This window comes from Acinonyx jubatus, chromosome X, assembly GCF_027475565.1.
Source record: "Acinonyx jubatus isolate Ajub_Pintada_27869175 chromosome X, VMU_Ajub_asm_v1.0, whole genome shotgun sequence".
In the NCBI taxonomy this organism is placed as follows: domain Eukaryota; kingdom Metazoa; phylum Chordata; class Mammalia; order Carnivora; family Felidae; genus Acinonyx; species Acinonyx jubatus.
In genome coordinates this window covers 94,293,681-94,319,448 of record NC_069389.1, presented here as the reverse complement: position 1 = coordinate 94,319,448, position 25,768 = coordinate 94,293,681, and the positions used below count along the sequence as shown (strand labels likewise).

The 25,768-nt window shown below is 43.6% G+C and overlaps 1 protein-coding gene and 1 non-coding gene across 6 annotated transcripts in view; both read right to left on the bottom strand.

Moving 5' to 3' along the window:
* The window catches only part of DOCK11 (dedicator of cytokinesis 11), a 195,112-nt gene that overhangs the window by 34,120 nt on the left and 135,224 nt on the right, over positions 1–25,768 (bottom strand). For all 5 annotated transcript variants that reach the window (XM_027054306.2, XM_027054307.2, XM_053201592.1 and 2 more), the window contains 9 exons: positions 23,896–23,962; positions 22,026–22,073; positions 20,384–20,526; positions 18,897–19,012; positions 16,208–16,345; positions 11,622–11,804; positions 9,472–9,585; positions 6,317–6,532; positions 6,170–6,227 (listed from right to left, as the gene is read on the bottom strand). In XM_027054306.2, the coding sequence (XP_026910107.1) occupies positions 6,170–6,227; positions 6,317–6,532; positions 9,472–9,585; positions 11,622–11,804; positions 16,208–16,345; positions 18,897–19,012; positions 20,384–20,526; positions 22,026–22,073; positions 23,896–23,962 (1,083 nt within the window). The remainder of the gene's footprint in view (positions 1–6,169; positions 6,228–6,316; positions 6,533–9,471; positions 9,586–11,621; positions 11,805–16,207; positions 16,346–18,896; positions 19,013–20,383; positions 20,527–22,025; positions 22,074–23,895; positions 23,963–25,768) is intronic.
* On the bottom strand, positions 23,113–23,185 carry TRNAQ-CUG (transfer RNA glutamine (anticodon CUG)). Its single transcript has one exon. It is a non-coding gene; the product is annotated as a tRNA-Gln (tRNA).

Sequence of the window (25,768 nt, the reverse complement as noted above, 5' to 3'; positions counted from 1 at the left end):
GGAGTTTGAGAAAACAAAATTTTTGCAATTGCTATGGCCAAGATTTAAAATACTTTCTAACTCTCCTTCCCTTTTGTCTTCATTATCAAAGGACGCTTACCAGTAGAAAACAAAGGGTTGTGGAACTGCTCAACTATTTTTGTGAAGCCTGTCTTACGTACTAATAAAAATTTTTTTTTTTTTCGGCGCTGAACTCAAATGTTTGTTTTATTTACTCTGTAAATAGCCAGCTCTTATCTAGATCATGAAGTTCTCGGGCTAGATGACAGGTTAACAGATTAAATTTTTAACTTGTGTTTTCAATTAATAGGGTCTATTGGTATAACTATCATAGTTTAAGCAACTCATCACCAAAAGAAGGTGTTTTGGATCATCTGGGTGACTAAAGCCAAGGGTGGGGGCACCCTGAGGATTTTACTACTACCACCATTTAAGTTTTTTTTTTTTTAAGTTTATTTATTTTGAAAGAAGGCGGGGGGGAGGGGGGGACGCCGAGACAGGGAGAGAGGGAGAGGGAGAGAGGGGGAGAGAGAGAGAGAGGGGGAGAGAGAGAGAGAGAGAGAGAGAGAGAGAGAGAGAGAGAGAGAATCCCAAGCAGGCCCTGCGCTGCCGGCACAGGGCTCGAACTCGCGAGCCATGAGATCATGACCTGAGATGAAATCGAGAGTCAGATGTTAACCAACTGAGCCACCCTTAGAATAAGGTTGGCTACTTTAAGCAAGTAGGATTTTCCAGGTTTAAAAATAAACGGGGCCTATAAATAAATACATGAACTCCTAAATGTTAACATGTTTTGTTAAATGCAAAACATTCTTTTCCTACTCAGAGAGGGACTCTTTGCTTTATAGGAAGGATAACCTCTTAAACACCTTGGGGTATTAAGAAGTAACTATTTCAGCGGGAGGGGGATGGGCAAAATGGGTAAGGGGAGTGGGAGATACAGGCTTCCAGCTATGGAGTGAATAATCAGGGGAATAAAAGGCACAGCACAGGGAGTACAGTCGATGGCATTGCCAATAGCTTGTACGGTGACTGACGGTAGCTACCCTGATGGTGAGCACAGCATAACAAACCGAGAAGTTGAGTCACTATGTTGCACACTCGAAACTAATGTACCATCGTGTGTCAACTATACTCAAATATTTTTTATTGAGTTTATTTAAGTTTTTAAAGCACTATTTCCACTTACTGAAACAGGTCGCATTGTTTTGTGTACAGGCTAGCTGCCCCCAACTCATGTCCAACAAACCACAGCGATATTTATATTCTATTTTAGTTGCTATCTTGCCCAGTCTTGTATTTTCAAAGTTTAAGGACTGATAATGGAGATTAATAATTCTTGATTTTTGCCTAATTTTAAGTCTTTGTACCTATGGGGAAAAAAATCTAGGGAAATATTGTAACATATTTAATAATTTTCAATATCTAAAGGGTACAGTTTGATACTCCGTGGACATAAAAATCTTTTTGCAGATTTCTCTAATTAGAGAGAGGAGATAATACTACCCTCGTTTGTCGGAAAACTACACCTAAAAATGCATTACCGTGTTTTGAGTTCTCGTATCAGTTTATTTGGAACTGCAGATGTACAATTTCAATATTTACTTTGACTATAATTTCACAGGCAGACTGGTGATGTAGGGGAAAAAAAACCCTCAGATGGAGGCTTCTTTTGATAATTATTATTTTTCCATTTTAAAACCAAGTCTAGGCACTCAAAGGAGAACACTAGAGTCTACCAATTTCAAACACATGGGTTGTTAAATATTTCAGTACCAAACAGAAAGTGTTAATTTAAAATATAAGTGAAAAAGGGCCGCCTGGTGGCTCAGTCAGTTGAGCGTCTGACCCTTGATTTTGGCTCAGGTCATGAACGCATGGTTCCTGAGATCGAGCCCCGTGTCAGACTCTGCACTGACAGCGTGGAGCCTGTTGGGATTCTCCTTCCTTCTCTCTCTGCCCCCCCCCCCCCGCCGCCAACTCTCAAATAAATAAACATTAAAAATAATAATAAAAAAATAGAAGTAAAATGAATCTACATGTTATTCATGATACCATGCTTGGGATGACTCTTTAGGTATAAAGAGGTTCTCCCCACATGGGTGGTATTATTATATGAGGCAATCGACTGAGCCTTAGATGTAAAATGGAAGCTATATAGTTAACTGTAGGAATTCAAAACAAAACAAAACGTGGCTGTGTTCTCCTAGATCAAACCAGAGTGATAAGGCTCCCACAAGATGGTTTCATTTTGCCCTGATGTTACTCATTTAATTACCGTAAAGGAAATAGCTTGGCCGTTATGATAGATAGCAGAAGGTTTCTAACTCAACTATTTTACTATTTGAGTAGTTTTATAGTAGTCAACAATACTGGTTTTGGAAAGGGAAGCTTTCAGGCAGATTCTTGAATTAGATCTGCTGGATCCTGAAGCCCTTCAAGACCCCCGACTCCCTTTTTGTTTCTCCTTCCCTCGCCTCCCCGCCAGCTCTGTTGAGACACAGCTGAAATAGAACACTGTGTAAGTTTAAGGTGTGTGTGTTGATTTGATACGTGTATATTGTGAAATGAATGCCCCCCCCCCATAATTACCTTTTGCGGGGAGATGAGAATATTTAAGATCCACTTTCTCAGCAACTTTCAGGTATATAATACAGTATTCACTGTCATCACTGTGCTGTACATTAGATCCCCAGAATTTATTCCTCTTCTAACTGAAAGTTTGTACCCTTTGGTACAAACATCTTCCCACTTTCCCCACCCCCTAGCCTCTGGCAACTACCATTCCACGCTCTGCCTCTGTGGTTTCGAGTTTTTAGATGCTACATGAAAGTGAGATCATACAGTGTTGGTCTTTCTCTTTCTGACTCATTCCACTTAGCATAATGCTATGCCATGCTATGCTATGCCAACCATATTGCCCAAACTGGCCAGATTTCCTTCTTTCTTGTGGCTGAATATTGTGTATATGTGCCACATCTTCTTTACCCATTCTTATGGATCCATTTCACAGGTTTTCACGTTATTAATTAGCATCTCTTCATTTCGGCTTGAAGAACTCCTTTCAGCCTTTCTTGCATGGCAGGTGTAGTGGGGATGAACTCCTTCAGCTTTTGTTTGCCTGGGAATGTCTTTATCGGTCCTTCGCTTCTGAAGGACAACTTTACTGGAGTCCTCTTGGCTGGCAGTTTTATTCTTTCAGCTCTTTGAATACTTCATCGCACTCTCTCTTTGCCTGCAAGGCTCTGCTGAGAAACCTACCAATGGCCTTATGGGGGTTCCCTTGTCAGTTACAAACTTCTTTCCTATTGCTGCCTTGGGGTTCTTTGTCTGTTGATAGTTTTATTATAACGGGTCTTAGAGAAGCTCTCTTTATGTTGAGTGTTTGGGGGATCTATGAGCTTCGTGAACACGGATGTCCAAATCTCTCCCCAGATTTGGGATGTTCTCAGTTATATTTCTTGAAATAAAAGTTTTCGGTCTCCTCCTCCCTCTCTTCTCCTTCTGGGACTCAAAGAATTCACAGATTGTTTCTTTTGCTGCTATCCCAAAGATCACGCCCGGAGGCTTCTTTACTCTTTTTCATTCTTTTGTCCTTGTTCTCCTCTGATGAAACAAATTCAAAGGTCCTGACTTCCAATTCACAGATTACTTCTGTTTGATCCACTCTGTTGGCAATGCTGTTGCATTTTTCACTTCATTCATTGTATTCTTCAATGCCAGAATTTTTTTTTTTTAATTTCCTATCTGCGTTTAACTTCTTGTTCTTGTACTATTCTCCTGGTTTCATTGAACTCTCTGTTTTGTCATAGCTCATTAAGCTTCCTTAAAACAGCTATTTTGAATTCTTCATGAGGTACATTGCAGATCTCCAGGACTTTGGCCTGGGTTACTGGAAGATTACTGGGAGCCTTTGGTGGTGCCAGGTTTCCTTCATTTTTCCTGTTCTCTGAAGTCTTTTGCATGGCTGTCTTTGCATCTGAAATAGCAGTCACCTCCAACCACCTTTACTGACTGACTTTGGGGGAGAAACACCTTCCATCTGCCCTGCTATACACTGGCTTCATACTTCTTGCTCCCTTTTGTGGCAGATTTTTTTTAATGTTTATTTTTGAGGGAGAGAGAGAGACAGAGTGGGAAAGGGGAAAGGGCAGAGAGAGGGAGACAGAAGCTGAAGCAGGCTGCAGGCTGCAGGCTCCGGGCTCCCAGCTGTCAGCACAGAGTCCCATGCAGGGCTTGAACTCGTGAACCATGGGATCGTGACCTGAGCCGAAGTCTGACGCCTAACGGACTGAACCACCCAGGTGCCCGTTTTGTGGCAGATTTCCGAGGCTTGCATGCCTTCTCTCCATCGTGCAACACACCAGGCCAAAGTGCTAAAGCTCAAGCTGGTGGTCTCTTAGTGGCCCACAGATGCTGGATGGCCTTCTAGTCGGCTGCCAAGGCTTGCTCTTAGCCACCCATCAGGAGCACACACAGGGAGCCGGCTACAGGATAAAGGAGTGCAGGGTTTAGATGCACAGAGCACTGGAGGTGCCTGTGGGCTAGGTGGGGGTGGGGGCAGGAATCCATGAGCTATGTGTCCCTAGTGCCTTGGGCTTCTAGATGGAGCCTGCGATGCGGTTAGCAGGATCCACGTCTCTTTAAGGCCCTCTAAGAGTCCGATCTACTCCCAGCTCTTCCTGCCCCTAGTCATGCGGCTCAGGAGCCAGGTACCCCGGATGGGGCAAGGGAGAAATGCGTCTCTTTGGCAGGCCTTATACTGCTGCGGATGCCAGGGGCCCACTCACACGCTCCCACTTGTTCCCCACAGAAGAAATCATGGGCGAGAAGGTCTCTCCTGGCACGGAGCTGTGCCACCTTGGGGAAGGGGTGACATGAGTGAAGTCAAACCGTTCCTTTCACCCTCTACGATGCATCTGAACTTGTATTTGTTTTGCTCCAACGGCATGCTGGAACTTTGCCACGGGCCTCCTGGACGTCCACCAAGGTCCTCTGGTCTGTGGATGATTATCTAAGACGGGGCTCTCCAGGTGTGCTCAGACCACAGCTGAGAAAGGCTAGGGCCAGTTCACGAGCCACTACAGGGTCCACGTCCAGGACCAAGGTCTGTCTGCCTACTGCCTGAGGCACAGGTGGGGGAGACTCTTCCCAGGTCCCTGGCTGTATGGTGCTGAATCCCACAGCTCCCACAGAGGCACTTTTGTCCGCAGACGGATGGCAAACTGCTGAGGGGGGGATACAGAAACAAGGGGCATCTTACTTGGCCATCTTGCCGATGCGCTGACTCCCTTTTATTTATTTGTTAGGATCATTTATTTTGAGAGAGAGAGAGAGAGAGAAAGAGAGAGCACGCAAGAACAGGGGAGGGGCAGAGAGAGGGGGAGAGAGAATCCCAAGCAGGCTCCGCACAGGCAGCGTGGAGCCCGATGAGGGGCTTGAACTCACGAACCATGAGATCATGACCTGAGCCGAAACCAAGAGTTGGACGCTTCACCGACTGAGCCACCCAGGCGCCTCCTGACTCCCTTTTCATATTGTTTTCTTTTTCATTTTTTAATATTTATTTTTGAGAGAGAGACAGAGCACGAGCAGGGGAGGGGCAGAGAGACACAGAATCCAAAGCAGGCTCCAGGCCCTGAGCCGTCAGCACAGAGCCCGATGCGACGCTCAAGCCCACGAATCGTGAGATCATGAACCCGAGCCGAAGTCGGACGCCCAACCAACTGAGCCACCCAGGCGCCCCCTCGCCCCGAGCCCCTGTTAATACCAAAGTATTGTTGCACTAAAGTGGCTATGGAGCTGGAACCTGTGTGCATTTTTGAAGTCGAGACGGATGAGGGGAAAACAAATGATCTGTATTCACCAGAGCTCCTCATGAGCCCCGAGAAGAATTTACTTTGTGGCAGTCTTCCAGGGAGATGGTCTTGGAAAATAAGCATTGGGCATCAGGCCTGGCCCTGTGCTATTTAACTTATTCCTGTACTCTCAATGAAAGCAGAAGGCAAAGTGAATAATCCAGTTTTCCAACACCTTCTCTTTGAACACCAACTGAGGCTAAAGGTGAACGTATATTTCAGAGCTCAATCGTATCACATTCAAGCTACAAAGAGAAAAACTCCGGGGCTATCTGAAATTCTCCCCATCTCTAGGAGCAGAAATCTCTTACTTTTTCGATGGAGAAACTCGGCAACCAGAGCTGCCACGTGCACGTAACACATTGCGGCCTGGAAAAGGATGACAAAGGAAGAGCGGTCAGAATGCGTTCCAGAGCTTTCTGCAGGGTGGTGTTTAGAACAAAGTCCGAAGCAGTCACCTCTGAAAAATCTCCATTTTTTACATGAATCTTGGCCATGCTGTCAAGCCAGGTTTTCCTGAGCTCCGGGGTGCTCGCATAGGACTTGGCTAGGCTGTACTGGAGATCAATTAACATTTCAGGATCCTTCTCATGCTCCTTCATCTGAGCGGTGGCCATAAGGACAGTACGGATTCTCTTGGTCAAGTCTTTGACTTCTGTGGGAAAAGCAGTGGCCTAATTTCAAAACAAACAAACAAACAAAAAAGACATGTTGATCAATATTACCCACGTGCTCTAAGCCTTGGCATCCAATCCTGGGAATCCCCTGACTGATATTCCTGATGACAGTTCTTGGTATACCATGTGTCTACGGAGCTTTGGTGTTTTTCTTTGTACGGGGTGCCTGGGTGGCTCAGTCGGTGTGGAGCATCCAACTCCCGATTTTGGCTCAGGTCTTGATCCCAGGATTGTGGGATCAAGCCCTGTGTCGGGCTCTGCACCGAGCATGGAGCCTGCTTAAGAGTGTCTCTTTCTCGCACTCTCTCTCTCCCTCTGCCCCTCCCTTGCTCGTGCTCTCTCTCTCAAATTAAATAAATAAATATTAAAAAATAAAGAGCTTTATTTTTTTTAATGCTTATTTATTTTGAGAGAGAGCACCCATGGGACAGAGCATGAGTGGGGGATGGGCAGAGAGACACAGAGACAGAGAGACTCCCAAGCAGGCTCTGCACTGTCAGCACAGAGCCCGACATGAGGCTCAATCTCACGAACTGTGATGACCTGAGCCGAGATCGAGAGTCAGATGCTTAACCGACTGAGCTACCCAGGCACCCCTGAAGCCGTGTAAATGAATTCTTATTTATTTATTTATTTATTTATTTATTTATTTATTTATTTTAACGTTTATTTATTTTTGAGACAGAGAGAGACAGAGCATGAACGGGGGAGGGTCAGAGAGAGGGAGACACAGAATCTGAAACAGGCTCCAGGCTCTGAGCTGTCAGTGGGGCTCGAAATCACGGACCGCGAGATCATGACCTGAGCCGAACTCGGCCACCCAACCGACTGAGCCACCCAGGTGCCCCGTGAATTCTTTTTTAAAATGTCCAATTAGCTCAGGCTTCAAAGGCTCTAAACTTGACGGCACTATATTCACAATACATAAAAGCATGGATCTGGAGGCAGACTTGTCCACGGTAAATTCGACAGCCAGGAGAATTATTTGCCATTATTGTGTGATTTCAGTTATAACGGTAACTAAAAATTGACAGCTTACTAGGTACTCGTGTGGTCTAGGCGTGCCTTACATGTTTTAACTTTTGCAGCAACCCTATGAAAGAAGTACCACTGTAATTCATTTTATAAAGGAAAATTGAGGTGCACAGCAGTTACATAGCTTGGCCAAAGCATCACAGTTGGTTAGGTGGTAGAGACAGGATTTATACCCAGACATTCGGGTTCCAGAGCTAGTGATCTCAGCCACTCTTCCATCCAAACACTGCCACGTACACTAAAGTAAAAACCTTACACCAATACCGTAACGATTTCCACTTACACAACTAAAAGGTTGTGAATCACAGAAAACCCTAAAGAGTGAATACCCTCTCTCAAAATGTTGTTTTGTCCTCCAAACCCATTAAGCTACAGTTTCCTTTTTACCCTGGCCGCTACTAAGAACGTATTCTCACTTCCTCTTAACCCCAATGGAGTAATCACAGTTATCCGTAGGATTCAGAGAAGACGAGGAAGGGACAATACAGGGGTTGGGGAGCTTTTCAATGTGAATGTAACCAACTGTGGAGGAAACGGTTTTTCAAAGTGCCTTCCTGATCCCTTCGAAAATAATAAGTATATATAATAAAGTTCCTTCTTATACCCCAGTAGCAGTCCCATTTCCTGGGGTGAAGGCATAACTTGTTGTCATAGGGTTTATTGGTAATGACAGCCCCACCAGAGTAAAGCGAGGTCATTTCAGAAAGGAGTCATGCAAAAGATTTCTTACCAAGGTCAGCCAATACAGACCTCATTTACTTTGAAAATGATGCTAAGACAACTTTTATATAACAAAGAATTAAGGATGGTCACAAGTGGTAAAATAAACTCTCAGAGTGTGAGATCCTAAATGGCATAAAATGTTTTTGTGCTCATGGGATTAGTTGGAGCATATGCTGATCTCCCGGGGAACCAGTAGAACTGGCTGAAAAGCAAACTTTCCCAGCCTGAGAATGGCTGGCACTAATCAGTGTTGTTTTTTTTGTTGTTGTTGTTTGCTTTTTGTTTTTTTTCAGTCTAAGCAACGCTCCTATGGGAATTATTTTTTGGTACACAGATTCTACACGTCCCAAACATCAAGTATGCTGTGACTGTGTTTTTTTTTTTCTTACAGTTTTTACACAATATGGTCAAATTATCCTGGAGGATGACCTTTCCCAAGAATGGCGATGATCCCCTGGGGAGGAAAAGTCCTTGACTGACAAAAAGATTCTTCTTCCCTTGTACACGTGCATCGCTGAAGATCAGAACCTGTTTTCCGTGCAACAAGACAAACGAATTTTTACAATGGCATAGGTTCTGAGTATGTGGGTAAGGAATACGACCGGTGGTCAGGGTCTTAGGCTTGGCCTCAGCCAGCTGGTACCGGAGAACGACAGCCTTGGCCTTGGGTTTGCCCACACATATCCACGGCAAGCCACAAGCAGCTCAAAGATAATTCTCAAAACTCAGAAGACCATCAAGTGGTGAATTCCTTCTGCGTTATTCCTCCTCTGTTGGCCACTCTCAGTGACATTTTGTGGAAGTTCAAACTCAGTGCTTCATTAACCAATACCGTAAATGGTATTGGTAGCCAAATGGTAGTCAAAAAAGAATCCATGCCTTGTCTGAGCAAGTGTGGAAATCAAGCTCAGGAAAAAATTCCAATCCTACTAGCTCTAACGGCTGTGTATACATAACATAGTCATTCATCCGTCCAGTCAACGAATACTGAAGCTCTGTTCCGTACCGGGCGGTGCTCTGGATGCCGTACCAAACAGAGCCTTGACTCGTGAAACCCACGTTCTATATACGCCCTGTGCCATCAAAAGCTGTGAGTCCAATGAGGGTTTGACTACAGGAGTGTAAGCTTCTCTGACAGTGAATGTGGTGCTAGTTTATTACTTGTAGTGAGGACGTACCTTCATAGGTCTGTCACTGTTTGCAAAATTATTGATAATGAACAGGGATTCCTGAAATCGCGATCCTCCGCTTAGTGCCACGTCGGCTATCAGCTGGCTCACAGCAATTATGATCTGTGGGAGGAAGCACACGTTGGTTTTCGAGTGTCTTTTGAACAAATGCTGCTTATCCTCATCATTGTATGAGCCCATAAGCACCCATAGGAAACGCTTCTTTTATTTCTATTGTTTGAAAAATTTTTAGATGTTTATTTCTTTTTGAGAGAGAGAGAGAGAGAGAGAGAGAGAGAGCGAGCGAGCATGAGCAGGGGACGGGCAGAGAGAGAGGGAGACGGAGGACCAGAAGTGAGCTCCGTGCGGACAGCAGAGAGCCCGGTGTGGGGCTGGAACCTCGAGATTATGATCTGAGCCGAAGTTGGATGCCTGACTGAGGCACTCGGGCGCCCCTGAAACGCTTCTTTTAAAAATGCCTCACCGGGGTGCCTGGGTGGCTCATTCGGTTAAGCGTGGGTCTCCTGATGTTGGCTCGGGTCATGTTCTCACGGTTTGTGAGATCGAGCCCTGCCTTGGGCTCTGTGCTGACAGCACGGAGCCTGCTTGGGATGCTCTCTCTTCCTGTCTCTCTCTCTCTCTCTCTCTCTCTCTGCCTCTCCGCTGCTTGCCCTCTCTCTTAGAATAAATAAATACACTTAAAAAGATTTTTTAAAATGCCTCACAGTTCCATCATAATCGAGTTTCTTCATACGCGAGGGGTTTAAATTCTTCTAGTGTAAGAGCAGCTCCAAAGGTCCCAGTGACAAACGTTATTGGGACGTTTCTTGGTTTAGAGGTGAACGGCTGTTCCAAACTCATAGCACAGCTAGATCTAAAACGGTTTTCAAAATCATGAACTGCTAACAGGGGCGGTCAGACCCCCACTGTAAACACGCTTTGCTAAGGAGTAGCTCCGGCAAAGCCGGGAACAAATGACGTTTGTCTCTGACGGCCTCTCGCCCGCCTTTCGCTGGTCTATTTCCGTGTGCCACACTCCCAACTCCAGGGCTTCGGCTCCCTTCTTGGCTTCTCGCTGGGGTCTGTCTAGTTTAGACAGCAGTGGACGGAAGGGCCTTTGATGGGGATTTGAATCTCTCAAGCTCCCTTGGATGATTACCTAAATGATTCACGTTAAGTTGTCGATGGCCGCTCCCGGGAAGCAGGGCTTTGTGGGAACAAGGAGCACAAGCTCTAGGGTCAAACTGCCTTCGCTTCAAGTTTTGACTCTATCAATTATTCACCGTGTGGCTGTGGGGAAGCTACGGAACCCTTCTGTGCCTCACTTTCCCCATTCGTAATAGGGGGGTGACGACAATACCTGTTTGAGTTGGTCTCGTTTCACAGATGAGGCACACGGTTAAAGGCAGACGGAGTAACTCGCCTAGGGTCACATGGTAAGCAAGTAGCCGAACTAGGATTTAAACCCAGGTAGGTCTGCTTCCAAAACCCATGCTTTCCACTAAACTTTGAGCCGTCTCTCATCCTTTACAAACTGGGCATGCTGGAACGTGAAAAACAAACTAAAAGACCTGTTACCGTAACGTACGGGCTCTCACCGGTCATGTTCTCCAACCAATATTCGGTGTGGTATTTCCTTATCCCACTTAATCCTCATGAAACCCTATGAGGGAGGTACAGACACTTGCCTCTATTTCACCTATGAAGAAACTGAGGCACTGAGAGACTCAGGCAGTTGCTCAAGGTCGCACAGTGAGTGGGAATCTGGGACTCCGCCCTAGAGTCTGGGCTCTTCACATCTACACTCTGGAGCCGCACTGCCCAACAGAAATAGGTGAGCCACATTCGTAATTTTAAAGCGTCCAGTGGCCACGTTAAAAAGCAAAAAGACATAGGTGCAATTTAATAGGTTTTACTTCACCCAACTATGTCCAAACTATCACGTCAACGTAAGGTCAGCATAAAACAACGGCGATATTTTACTTTTGTGCCCTCGGCCGTCCAACACCAACGTGTATTCTACGCTGACGGCACGGTCAGGCACTCAGGGGAGACCTAGGTGGCTAACCGCTACCGTCGTGGACCGAGTATCGCCAGGCCTCGATCTAGAGGCTAAAGAGGGAACAGAAGAGAGAACAGGAGCTTTGGTGTTCACTGACCTGCAGATGGGTCCTCAAAAAGGTTTTCCTTTTGGTATACTCAAAGTTGTTCCTCATCAGAAGATACAAAAGCGCGGACGCCTCGTTCCTGGTTGAGCTGATCTTCGAGGTGCAGCACTTGAGAACCTCGTAGCAAAATGCGGCACACATGTTAACCCTTCCTTTGAAAAACGCGGAGGGAAACTAAAGAGCAGGAAAAACGGAAGTAAGTATCCGGAAACCCACTCCCCCCCAAATCACTCACCCATCCAACGCCTTCCATCTTCTCACTCACAACTGTACCGAGTGCCTCGAGGACACAAAACCAAACTAAGGTCAGGGCTCTGCTCCAGAGAACCGGAGACTGGCACACATTAATAGAACAATTCAAGTCAGCGGACAGGTCACGACACAAATGTGCAGGGCAGACTGTAAATGCTACAGATCCGAGAAGAGCTCACGATGGTCTGGAAAAGACGATAAGTAGGCTCTTTTGTTTTTGGTTTTTGGGTTATTTTTGTGTTTTCTAAGAGAGAGAGAGAGAGAGAGAGAGCATGTGCGAGCACGGGAGATGGGCAGAGCAGGGAAGAGGAAGAGAATCCCAAACAGGCCCTACGCGGGGCGTGGAGCCCAACACGGGGCTTGATCCCATGACCCTGGGACCATGACCTGGGTTAAAATCAAGAGTCAGAGGCTTAACCAACTGAGTCACCCAGGCGCCCCGATAAGTAGGTTCTTGATAGTACGTATTAAATTAATGAATGGCTGAAATGATGAATGATTGATGGGTCTCAGTTTGGGCTTTGAAAATGGGAAGGACAGTCTGCATTGTTTACTCTTTTGCTGTGTATTTAAACAGTTCCTTATGTTACGAACTCCCAAATGCTGAGAAAATTATAGTGGGAATCTAATCAGCAAGTAAAGTTGATCTTTTAACAAACTGGGGTATAGGCAAAGTATACGCCCACAAACATACGCACGGGAGTCTTCTCATAAATAGTTGCTGAGTAAGATACATTGTGGCGTTAGAAAGAGAGTACAAAAGTTATGCTCAATCTTCAAAACAGCCAAGTGGCTATTACTTTGAAAATGTATTCAGGCTGCTTTGTGGAAGATAAACTATTCATCATAACATAGGCTTGTTACAATCTCCCATGCTTACATGTCTAAGCAAGCAGAAGTTGCTTTGAGGGCACACAATGGATTTTTTCAGGGAGTGTGAAGCTAGAGGGCCACCCTTTCAAAATTATTCCTTGGGAATCTTGAGTTTAAACCCATGTTATAGGAACCTTTTTTTTTTTTTTTTTTTTTTTAAGTTATCTCTATGCCCAACGTGGTGCTCAAATTCATGATTCAAGAGTCACATGTTCCACCGACTGAGACGGGCAGGTGCCCCAAGAATGTGTTTCTTCTTGTTTTTTTAATGTTTATTTGTTTTTGAGAGACAGACAGAGTGTGAGTGGGGGAGGTGCAGAGAGAGAGGAAGACAGAGAATCCGAAGCAGGCTCTAGGCTCTGAGCTGTCAGCACAGAGCCCGACGCGGGGCTCGAATCCAACCACCGTGAGATCACGGCCTGAGCTGAAGGTGGATGCTTAACCGACTGAGCCACCCAGGAGCCCCAAGAATCTATTTCTTTGTAATCACCTTAACACCGAGTACAATGCTATGCGGATAATGAATGTTTAATGAACGTTTTCTGATTGGCAATTGGGAAATCTCATCAACAGTTTCACCAGATTAGACCAAATATTGCTGGGCAAGATACTCTAGTATGAAAATAAAGGTGTAAGGGAGGGCATGGGAGTAGTGTAATTAATCCCCTATCATTAGTTTCTACCTCCATCACACTTCTTTGAGTGGGCAATGGCCAAAATCATCAATGACCTCCTAACTGCCAATCCCAATGGATTTCCTTTCCTCCTTACCTTATTAGACGGCTCCATACCTCATAATAACATTGAAACTTTTTTCTCCTTTGGCTTCCAGGATATCCTTCTTCTTTGCCTTTCTTCCTACTTCTGTGACTGTTCCCCTCTCATCTCCATTGAGTTCTTTTCAGCCCCTTCCATGTTGTTTTTCTCCCATGTACTGCTCTTGACCTTTGTGTGGGGGGGGGGGGGGCTGGGGGGGTGCTGGGGGTGGGGGAGGGTTCTTCCTCTACATGTTCTCCAGGGGAAATTAAACCACTCCCGTGGCTTCAATTACCACTCTTATGCTGCTGATCTCCCTAGTTCACTATGTTCCAGTGAAACTGGGCCTTTCAGTTCCCAGAGCTTCTGGGCCTTTGCCTATGCACGTCCTTCTCCCTAGAGTGTTCTTCCTTGAGCTTTTCAAACAGCTGGCCCCTTTTTGTATTTCAGGTCTCATTTTAAAAGGGATAAGCCTATCTAAAGTAAGGGATCTCCCACAAATCCTTATTCTCTATCTTAGCACCTTCGCTTCCTTCCTAGAACTTATAATTACCAGTTAATTCACTTGTTTATTTCACTAGACTAAAAGCTTCATGAGAGCAGAGACTATGTTTCTTTTGTATCTCCACCACTGTATCTCTAGTACCCAGTACAGTGCCAGACCGAGAGAAGGTGTTTGGTAAATACAGGATGGATGGATGGATGGATGGATGGACGGACGGACAGACGACTCCAAGTCTAGCTCTCTAACCCAGATCACTCTCCAGAGCAAAGATCCATATATCCAACTGCCAGTCCTAACAGCTCTAACTGGATGGCCTAAAACAAAACAGAACTCATGAGCTTTTACCCCAAATGTAGTTTTTTCTCTATGTTTCACATCACCCACCCTACTCCACCATCCCATCGGTGAGCTGATGACCAAATCCTATCAATTCCATTTCTTTCCCATGTTTTATGTCTGCCTCTGACTCTCCATCTCTGCCTTAATTTACGTCCTCATCTCTTTCCTAGCTTATTGTAGTAAGTCTTCTTCCCACCTTTATTTAGTACTGCCACCAATCCACCGTCCACACTACTTTTGAGAGAGTTTTTCCCCATTGGCACCGATCTGCTCTTAACACAAATCTTTTTGTGTTGGTCCCATGCCTCCCGATGCCTAAAAGAGGAAGTCTAATCCCTAGGATGCGTACATAACCGTCTGGTCCCCATTTACCTCTTCAGTCTCCTCTCTTGCTCAGTCCATACTAAGTTCTACCGCTACTGCTACGGGGAAACTTCCGCCAAATTAGAACATTTCTCCTCCTCCAGCCAGCCCTCGGTTCCCTATATAGACTTCTTTTATTCTAATGGTATTCATTCGTGTGTGTGTGTGTGTGTGTGTCCCTCTACTGGACAATAAGCCCTTAGACTGTACCCCTGACAAAGTATCCAACACCAGTAAGTACCTATCCAGTAACTGTTTGGTCAATGAAATATTTCTGAATCTCTTCCCCTACAAAGAATGATGGCAAAAAAAAGTGTTCCATGCTTAGCTGTTCCACTACACAAATCAACTAATTGAATTTCTTGGTCTTGTTGGAGTTTTACATACCAGAGTGGAAGCCTAGGCTGTGCCTTTCCATAATTTTAACTCCATCCTGGTTTATGATGCTTTTTATTATGTTTACAAGCTACCAAAAACAGACAAGAAATCAATTTTTTGCTAACTCTTTCCGTCGTATTTATTCCTAAAAGCCTGGTCTGAGGTTTTTGTTGAGATGAGGTAAGCAGCCTGAAAATGTAAAGCCCGCAGACACAATTAGCACGGAAAGGCAGAATTCATTCATCTGAACGCATAGACCTATAAAGGCTATAAAACTTGGTCTCTGCTTTCCGCGTGCTTGGACGTAAGTGCACTGAGAACTTCTAGATCCTCAGCGTCTCGAGAATAGTTTCAAAAGAAGCAAATCGGAAGAAACACTGGCAAAGTTGGTAATTTGAAAACAATACTTTTCAAAGGGGCCTGCTGAAAACGGGAAGGAATGACAAGGTGAAATAAAACGCAAAAAGCATGGGGGCGCCTGGGCGGCTTAGTCGGTTAAGCATCTGATCTTGATTTTGGGCTCAGCTCATGGTCTCGCAGTTTTGAAATGGAGCCCCGCGCCGGGATGCGTGCCCAGTGTGGAGCCTGCTTAAGATTCTCTCCCTCTCTCTCTCCCTCTGCGCTTCCCCCACACGTGCATGGGCACACACGGTTTCTCTCTCTCAAAAAAATAAATAGGGGTACCTGGGTGGCTCAGTTGGTTAAGCGTCCATCTTCGGCTCAGGTCATGACCTCGTGGTTTGTGGGTTCAGGTTCGAGCCCCGCGCAGGCTCTTTGCTGACAGCTCGGAGCCTGGAGCCCGCTTCGGATTCTGTGTCTCCCTCTCTCCCTTCCCCTCCCCTGCTCGCACTGTGGCTCTCTCTCAGAAATAAGTAAACATTAAAAAAAGTTTTGAAATAAATTAATTAAAATTTAAATTAAAACAAAAAAGCAAAAAGCACGTTCAGATTTTAAGGGGTTTTGGGTGGGTCCTCTTTGTGTATTTCGCTATTCTGTACTTCATAGCTTCATTATCTGAGGCTTGTAGATGTCCTTGCAACGATCACCGTTGCCCTCTTTCTTTCATGCGGCAGATGGAGCCCGCCAGCAGCTATAAAGCTTTTCTCCTTACCTTACTGATGAAAGCTCGCAGTGAGGCAAAAACATGTTTCAGTGACACTTCAGACTGTCCATTTTTAAGAAAAGCCAGGTGGATATCAAATACTTTTTTCATTAATGGGTTGTGGCCATCATTATTTAAAAGCTGACTCTGCAAAACAACAACAACGAAAATACACTTTGCAGAAATAGTTTATGCTGCCCGTCCCCCAATGAGAGAGCGAACTTTACTTACACCTGTTTATCAAGCCACTGCTTGAAAGTTTCAGAAAAAGAAAAGGCTTAATACAACTTAGAGACATTTGTGCTGTGTTTCAAGTTGGAAACCCTAAAATACCACACAAACTACGTTTACACTTAATTCCGCCATTTCAAACAGATGAAAAAAAATGATTTTTCCAATGTAGCACCGCAAATACAGAACTAGTACGGGAAGAATATTTTCTGTGAACCTGTTAATATTTTTTTTTTCAAAGATTTTATTCTTTTTAAGTCATCTCTACACCCAACGTGGGGCTTGAACCCACAACCTCGAGGTCAAGAGTTGCGTGCTCCACAGAATGAAATAGCCAGGCGCCCCTCTTAACCTATTAATATTACGCAGTATTAACCATACTGCTTCTCAATGAAGAAATCAGTAAATTAAAAATGGACACAAGGCAACCAGGCTTTGTATTTCTTCGGGGAAGACTAAATAATGTAAGAATTACGAACAATATCATTTCTATTTTAAAAGTCTATTATCTAATTTACTTTTAAACGTATGTTTAGTAGAAGATGTATTTGGCTACCGGGGACAAACCTCAGGAAGAGAGATCATAAGGGGCACGACAACTGAACAGACTATGTAAAATGTTTATTCCTCGCAAACAGAGGCAGAAAAGAAACAACAAACTGTAGAGCAGTAGCTACGGGTTTGTGAACCTTTTTTTCTTTTTTTTTTTTAAAGCATTGGCTGACTTCTCTAGGCCGACCATCCCTGAAGAAACGAATTAGGGAGTTACAATTTGACCCAAAGTAACAACAAAAAACACAAAATAATATACCAAATGGTGACAGAGCTAACTGATGGTGACATCAGGAGCCAGAATCCCTGAATTAATAAGACTTTTCTGGTTCTTTCCTTAGTGCACTACTTCGAGGCAGGGTGTAGTGGTTAGAAGCACGGATTCTTGTGAGGACTGGCCTGGATCTGAATCCTGAGTCTGCCACTGATCAGCTAGGCGACATCACTTTCCCCGTGAGCCCCAGTTTCCTCATTTTAAAAGGGGAATAATGGGGCGCCTGGGTGGCTCAGTTGGTTGAGCGTCCGACTTCGGCTCAGGTCATGATCTCGCGGTCTGTGAGTTCAAGCCCCGCGTCCGGCTCTGTGCTGACAGCTCAGAGCCTGGAGCCTGCTTCAGATTCTGTGTCTCCCTCTCTCTGACCCTCCCCCATTCATATTCTGTCTCTCTCTGTCTCAAAAATAAAGAAACATTAAAAGGGGAATAATAACTGTCTACATCATAGAGCTATTCTAAGGAGTAAAAGCGGGTTCGTGTTTGTATGTTTGAGTTTACTGGGTTATAGTTTATGCCCCATAAAACTGACCTATCTTACATACATGACTTAATTATTTTTAGGAAATTTACAGGGCTGTTCAACCGTCACGATCCAATTTTAGTGCGTTCTCATCACCTCAAAAAAAACCCCACCCTGGATCTCATTTGCAATCACTCCCCTTTCCCGCCCCCGGCCCCACAATAAAAAAGTAAGTTAATAGTTGTAAAGTGCTTAAGATGGTGCCTGACCTCTGGGCCAAGACATGTTTGTCAAATAAGAAGTATCTGCATTTTAAATCAGAACAAACCTAATCCTTGATAAAGAAATTCTGTAGCCTATGTCTTATTAGTATCTAATTCCATTTTCAAGGATCATAATCGTTCCATTTTCAAGGATCACAATCCCTGACCTGAAAAGCCCAGGCCAGGCTTCCATAATCAATCTGGAGGGCTGAAGCAATGAACTGAATTACAGAGAGAAGAGGGAAGAAAAGTATCGGTCTGTGTAACTCAGGGGAAAGCAGGCAAGATTTTTCAATTTTGAGTTCTCCCACTAAAGTTACATTATGTTACAGTTAGGTCATTTTTACTCTTCAAAGCACTCTCCTAGTCATTATCTCATTTTACTCCCTCCACAACCCTGCAAGATCACTGCTTTTTACATTCTCCTTTTGTAAAATCCCAGTAACGACGATTTGTATTGAGAGGCGGACATCTGAGAAAAAGCACAAGGCGCCTGGCTAGGGAAGCCAGCCAGCCTGCCTGGACATCACCTAGCCCTGGCAGAGCACCTCACCGTGCTGGGTATTTGGGCAAACCGACTCGATCCCAAGCCGAGCTAAAAATGACTGGACATATTCTTCATAAAAGTGTGATGGAAAGCGGTTGTGAAACACACAAAAATCAAATAGCAGAATTTAAGCGGCAGAAGGAAGCTGAAGGGCAAATCAGCCCCAACCCCTCCCTCTACGGCCAGGGGAAAGTGAGTCTCTGTGAATTCCCAAGGTCACGCAGGAGCCGGGCAAACAAGGTCTGTCACACAAGTTTCCAGACTGTTCCTTCGGGGCTTTTTCACTGCACTCTGCTTCCTCTGACTAATTACTTCGCGTATATTGTTTTCTTTGCAATGACACCAACTGAATTCTAACTTTTCATTTTTACCTTGAAGCACTGGGTGAAAAACGAGACGGTATCTAGTACTGTCAGGGACACTTCGGTAGCAGTGTTGCCTTCAAGAAGGGCCTGATGGAAAATATCCGCTTCGGTGGTCGCAGAACCTAAGATTAAAAAAAGTAAATGAAAACTGCCCAACGCAGAGACGCGCGTGCCAGTTTTGAATGCTTCTTGCTCCCCCCCGAAGACTCAGAGAGAGACAAGCGAGAAGAAAAGACGCTCTTGACGCCTGCAGACCTAACGAGTCTTGCTGTATTTATCCCTTAATCAAATACGCTCCTGCTTCGTCAACTCTGCCAATTCTAACTTCAGCTCCGTATCCAGAGCTCTGCAACACCGAATTGCGTGCCCCCTTCTTCGGAGACACGATTTCAGTGATGAACTGCGGTGATGTAACTAGGAATGACACAGGAAATTATGTGCGCAAAAATGAGAAATAGACAATCAGCTACATCACATACAGCCTCCTACCGTTGTTTCTAAATCAGAAGGAAAACAAAGCATCTGGGCCAACTGAAGGAAGTAGGTCCATAATGTTTTTACAAGCGATGAGAGCAAAGCTGAAGGCTGTAAAACTTGCATTTTTTTTTTTAAAGGTCTTGAGTCTATTATTAGCTCAGGTTCCATCTGCTCAGGATATTTGTTTTTATTATTAGTCCTTATTACGAAGCCAGTGTTGCTGGCTTCCTTTTCTGTGACCTCCAGAGGACTGTATGGAAATGAAAGTTTTCTCTTTGACTTTTTATTAATATTTGCTCTTCAGAGGATCACTTCTATTTACAGAACCCTCCGGCTTCCCCAGATGGGGCAACATTTCTCTCCTGGTCGGATTCTCCTCGTCAACGTTCCAACATGTGTGAAATATACCTTTGTCAAAATAGTATTTACAGTTCTTTGATTTCTGCAGTCAGCTCAGTATGTGCAATCCCTGAAAAATCACTGAATGAACGGACATTCTATATACTAAACAGATATTACATATACTATTATATTAAGATGCCATTTTCCACGCTGATGGTGCAAAGCCTGCTTGGGATTCTCCTTCTCTCCCTCTCTCTCTGCCCCTCCCCTGCTCATGCTCTCTCTCTCTCTCAAATAAATAAATAAACTTAAAAAAAAATCCTTAAAAAAAAAAGATGCCACTATTTGCATTGAAGTTTAACAATAGGAATGAAGGATATCCAGTGTAAAATAATATGATGAGAACAGCAATTCAGTGGGAAAAAGCTCATTTCTTTAATACTGAACTAACGGTGGTTTTTCACCATTACCTAAAATCGCTGGAAATCCATGCATATTTTATTAGATATCCAGGTATGATGAAAGGATTGTACATAATCACAGAGGTATGCAAATATATCCACGAATGTAAAGTCATTTCCAGTCGTGCTGGTGATTTAAGCTAGAATTGCAGTAAGGTTAAATCGCATTACATGTGTATTTCAAACGGGTATCCTACCCACGTTTTTACTTACTGTGATTAAGTGTAAATGAACTTTCCAGGCTACTAAGATGCTGAAGCCGGGCCTGCATTACTCCTGATCTGTTTCGAAGGGCTGGCATGGTTTGTGATTTTCGGTCTATCCCAAAGTGCTTTGACAGCCAGGCATCATGCACCCTAAAATAAATTTTAAAGTTAGGAAAGGGAGTACTCTAATAATAGATCTCATTGTTCGATTTTTTTTTTAAACTAATAACTGATTAGGTTTCCACATAAACAGTGTACTATGTTCAATATTCTATCAACTATTACTTGGCTTAAATGAGGCATCATCACTGGAAACTGTATGGAGTTTTAATGTGTATTTATTTATTTTATTTTTTAAAGATCTTATTTTTAAGTAATTGCTATACCCAACGTGGGGCTCGAACTCACAATCCTGAGATCAAGAGTCACATGCTCTACAGACTGAGCCAGCCAGGTACCCCTTGAAGTGTATTTAAAAGAGCTTTTACTATGAGCATATAATTAAAGCATTTAGAAAAAAAGTTTCTTACTTCCCTCCTTCTCAGAAACCTCAGAGTCAAGTGGCCAACACTGCAGTAAGATTCCGTCTTTTCCCAAAAGGTGAGGAAGGGCAGAAGTCCGAGAAAACAGTGAGAGGGGATACTCAGAATTGAAATGAGGTGGGGAGAGTTCCTGGGGCTAGGTGTGCGAGAAAGAAGGCCAATCTACTCTGTTTCTGGACTGGAGTTCAATCTGGATCAGAAATTTTTACTCTGTAAACATGTCTATTGATGGATGTGCCAATTTTTGTTTTCCTTCAGTTTTAAGATTCCGTTAAAAAAAAAAAAAAAAAACAACTACAGCTGGGTCATAGGGGAACTAAGAAAGAAAAGGAGTTTGACTGTCCTCTAGTAAACTGTGAGAATTGGCAGAATCTTAGAGGTGAAAGCTCATGGTGGTAGTTACCATGCCAGCTCCAAGTTACCAGGAAAGACAGTGGAAACTGTCACCTGAATTACCTACTATTAGGATGTTCCCGAAAGTTAGCAATAAACTCCATCCAAAGTGCCTCTGTAGTTTTTGGAAGTGCCATGGAATGTGAATTTTTTTAAAAAAAAAGAACTCTGTTTGAGCTTCTTAACTCTACCTCTAAAATACATCTTATTGGAATAAGTAATCTTTTCCTTAGGGTCCCTCAAACATTTTCTAAAGTATTTATCTCATTAAGACTTAGGTAACAAAAAGAAGAAAATAACTAACATAGAATGCACGTCCCAATCACTGTTGGGGATTTCTATTTACCTTAGTAGCTGAAGTCAATATTAACAGGTTGTTGCTACAAGTACAGACCTTATAGCTGTTCCCACTTCATGATTTCCTGCCTTCTCCTGGATCTAAGCCCGTTCTCACCTCTTCCAGGAAAGACAAGCATCTGTTCTAGGAATTAGAACAGAAAGTCTGCATATCGGGCTAACCACTACCCTTTGGAAAACTTAAAAAATGTATCAGTCCGCATTAGTTTAATTTACACTTTGAGTTGAGATATATTCAATACATCATGGGCACCTTCATGTGAACTCAAAATGAACAATCTAGGTTTTACATGGTATGATCAAGACTGCCCTCTGTTGGAATAGAAGGAAAAAAGTGGAAATTGCAGTGGGAATTACCTTGCTATGTTTCTTTTCCCCATATATCTAAAGTGAAACAAACATACTCTAGAAGGAAAAAAAAAAATAGCACGTTAGTAAGATACTACCACGCTTTACATTTTAAGACATCAGAGCTGAAAACCCGGGTGTTACAAAGAGTGGCCCATTTAAACCATATTACAATAATATGTTTTGGTATACAGACATGTACACATAACTACTTGTGGGCTTGTGATACTGTATCTTTCTAGATTTATTTGCTACAACTACATTAGCACCAAAAAGCTCCATGCCTTCACATACAATTCTAATGACATTTTAAAAACCTGTCAATGTAAGTGATGATTCTACATTGTGCTCTGTTAACGTTTCATAGCAAAGATCTCTGGCATAGCCATTAATACCTAAGGAGAAGCTTCTTAAGCCCTAAAAATTGGAGCAAGTGGTATATTTTTATAATGACACTAGAATACTTTCTATTATTTAAAATCTCAAACACATACGTAAGTTGGGAGGACAGCATACTGAACTCGCACATACCCAGCACCCACCAGCTCCAACGGTTATTAACTTATGGCCATTCTTGTTTAACCTCTACTCTGGACGTGTCCCTGCTCTCCCCCCACTCTCCCTACTTCCTGTATTTTTCTGAAAGCAAACCCCCAACATCATATATTTTCATTAGTAAGTGTTTCGGTATGGTTTTTTTTTTAATGTTTATTTATCTTGAGAGAGAGAGAGAGAGAGAGAGACAGCATGCGCGAGCAGGGGAGAGGCAGAGAGAGAGGGAGGGAGAGAGAATCCCAAGCAGGCTCCACGCTGACAGCTTGGGAGCGAGAGCCCAACGCAGGGCTTGACCTCACAAACTGTGAGATCATGACCCGAGCTGAAATCAAGAGTCGGACGCTTAAGCGACTGAGCCACCCAGGTGCCCCAGTATAGTTTTTTCAAAAACCTTAACTACCATTTTGTTTGCTGACATCTTCTGCAAAATTTTGAAAGCCTTTAAGAAACGTGCATGGATTATCCTCTCTTTGTTTTGAAAGACATGCACCTAAAAACATCACTTAGGTGCGCTACTTATTTATTTTTAAAGTAAGCTCTATGCCCAGCGTGGGGCTCGAACCCATGACCCTGAGATTCAGAGTCACATGCTCTACCGACTGGGCCAGCCAGGTGCCCCTGTGTGCTATTTGAAAATTTCTTCTGATTCATTCTAATTTTTCTTTTAGCGTTGAGTAAGGATGTACAAATAGCTCAGCAAACAATCTAGGGCAACTTCCCACCTTGAACTAGGAAGCAAGACTGAATTTTCCCCCAACAGCTTTGGAATGGAAATGCATTATATACGTATATACATATAATATATATGATACGATATATACACACGTATGTATATATACATATGATATACAACATAACACATACGTATATGAATATATACATGTAATATATATAACATAACATATGTACATACATATACGTATATATACATACACACACGGTTCTGACGTTGGTAGAATTACTCAGCTCTACAGAAGAGTACAAATTCCAAATTCCAGTCACTGAAGCTGCTCCCTTAAGCCAGCATCTACTCCAAATGAATGCTTTCGGACAGCTGAGGCCATCTCTACTCTTCCAGATCACAGAAAGACTGCTGCTGGGCTGAAAGACGGTCTATCTCTTAGCTAATTTCTATGGTGGCGTAAGCATTCCACCGCCATGTTTTCTCCTATCTGTGTGAAGAGCCTGTATTGCTAGCTTTGATGTTGCCAAAAGAGTCGCGTATTTCCTACATTATTAGCAATTAAGCTGTTGGGAAACAAAGGTTATTATTTTATCCCCCGAATAAGGAGAAAATTTATGAAAATAAATGAACAGGACTTACTCTAGAAGTATGAGAATGTTTATGAGCTCCTGAGGAGATACTTTATTCCAGTAAGTTAAGAGAGTATCTGAAAATGAAATAAATAAGGTGGTGGATCTTGAAATCAGTAGAGCAATGAGTACAGTGCACCCCAAAGTACCAACAACGTAGCTTCAACAACCATCCACCCACAGCCAGCTGTTTCATCTAGAGCCTTCCCTCCCATCTCATTGCCCAATGCACACACTGTATTTGTTTGAAAGAATCCCAAATGTATTGCTTAATCTGTAACTCTCCTAACGATTATTTTTATTTGCTTTGTAAATATTCTTCTGTACAACCGATACGCATCTTCATATCATTCCTGAGACAGAGGAAGGGAAACAGAGCTAGGGTTTTTAATGGACTTCTTCAGATTTTATGCAACGGGGTGTACTTATGTGTATTTTCTCCAAGGGAAGGTCAAATACCTTTGCCTGCTACTCAGAGGGCTCTGTGAACCAAAAAGTTTGAGAACTTTAAGCTTTGGGAGAGAGATTTTTTTCTTCCTCTTTGTCTTTGCATTATAAACTCTGAAGTCCTGGTAATATGTAAATACACACACACACACACAGTTAAAAAAAAAAACACAACAGGCTGAAAATGGAGTTGCTTATGCTAAGCCCCACATCACCAAACCAAGACAATAACAGTTTGGGCTCTCCCAGGAATGGAGTCTTAAACTGGTCAATTAGGAATCATCTGGTCAGCACTAGTAAGGCAATCTGCCTGATGGAGCCCTAGCATCCCCTAAAAAAAAAGTGACTTTGCAATAACCAACCCATTTTCTTTCCTTGTGTAAACTTTCTTGTTCCAGCTCCCTTTCGCCTATAAAAGGCTTTCATTTTGTATAGTTCCTCAGGAATTTTATCTGCTAGGTTGAATGCTACCTGATTCTAGTCAACTTCTGCTCAAATAAACTCTTAAAAATATGCTGTTTATCTTTTAACCATATGTCCACGCACATATATCAAACTGTTTCAGATATAAAACTCCCTACAACCTATCGCATATACTTCTCTTTTGGCTTGCTTTCTTTACTTCCAAAGAGCTACTTAGGGAGATTTTAAAAAAAGGGGGGGAAGGGGGAGGGGAAAGGGAAGGGGAAGAAGAAGAAGAAGAAGAAGAAGAAGAAGAAGAAGACGACGACGAGGAAGAGGAAGAAGAGGAAGAAGAGGAAGAGGAAGGAGAAGAAGGAGAAGAGGGAAGAGGGGGAAGAGGGGGAGGAGGAGACGAAAGGCTGCCGCCACTTAACTCTCCTTTATTTTTTATTGTTATTTTTTTTAGATTTTATTTTTAAGTAATCCCTACACCCAAGGTGGGGCTGGAAACACAACCCCGAGATCAAGAGTGGCAAAGCTCTACCTACCACTGAGCCAGGCAGGTGCCCCTCTCCATTCCTTTCCTAGGTTACTCAGCTGTAATAGTGCCCTAGCTCTTCTTCTCAACGTAAAAATCGTATAGGTTGTGGCCAAAGCGGCAAACGACAAAATTGCCAGCCCAGCTACAACCTGGGCAAGATAGGGATGGAAGACTTGGCCCTGTCGGCTATGGGGAGGGGGGTGGAGGAGGGAGGAACGTAGGGATTTTGCCTTTAGTTCCAACTGTTTTTAAGACCATGAGTATTTACAGTTTCCAGTGATTACAAAACACGGATCCTCAAGAATAAAAATGCTAAAATAAGGTCAAATTAGATTTGTTTTAAAAAAAAATAATCCCAGCAGTGACTTCCGGTCTCCCCTGCTTCCTGCGTTTGGTTGCGTCTCCGCTCACAGAAGCGCAGATAACCCAGAAGCCACTGGGTTTCCGGCCTCTCCTCAAAGGGGCAGCGTGGAGGCGCCATCTTCCCGCTCCC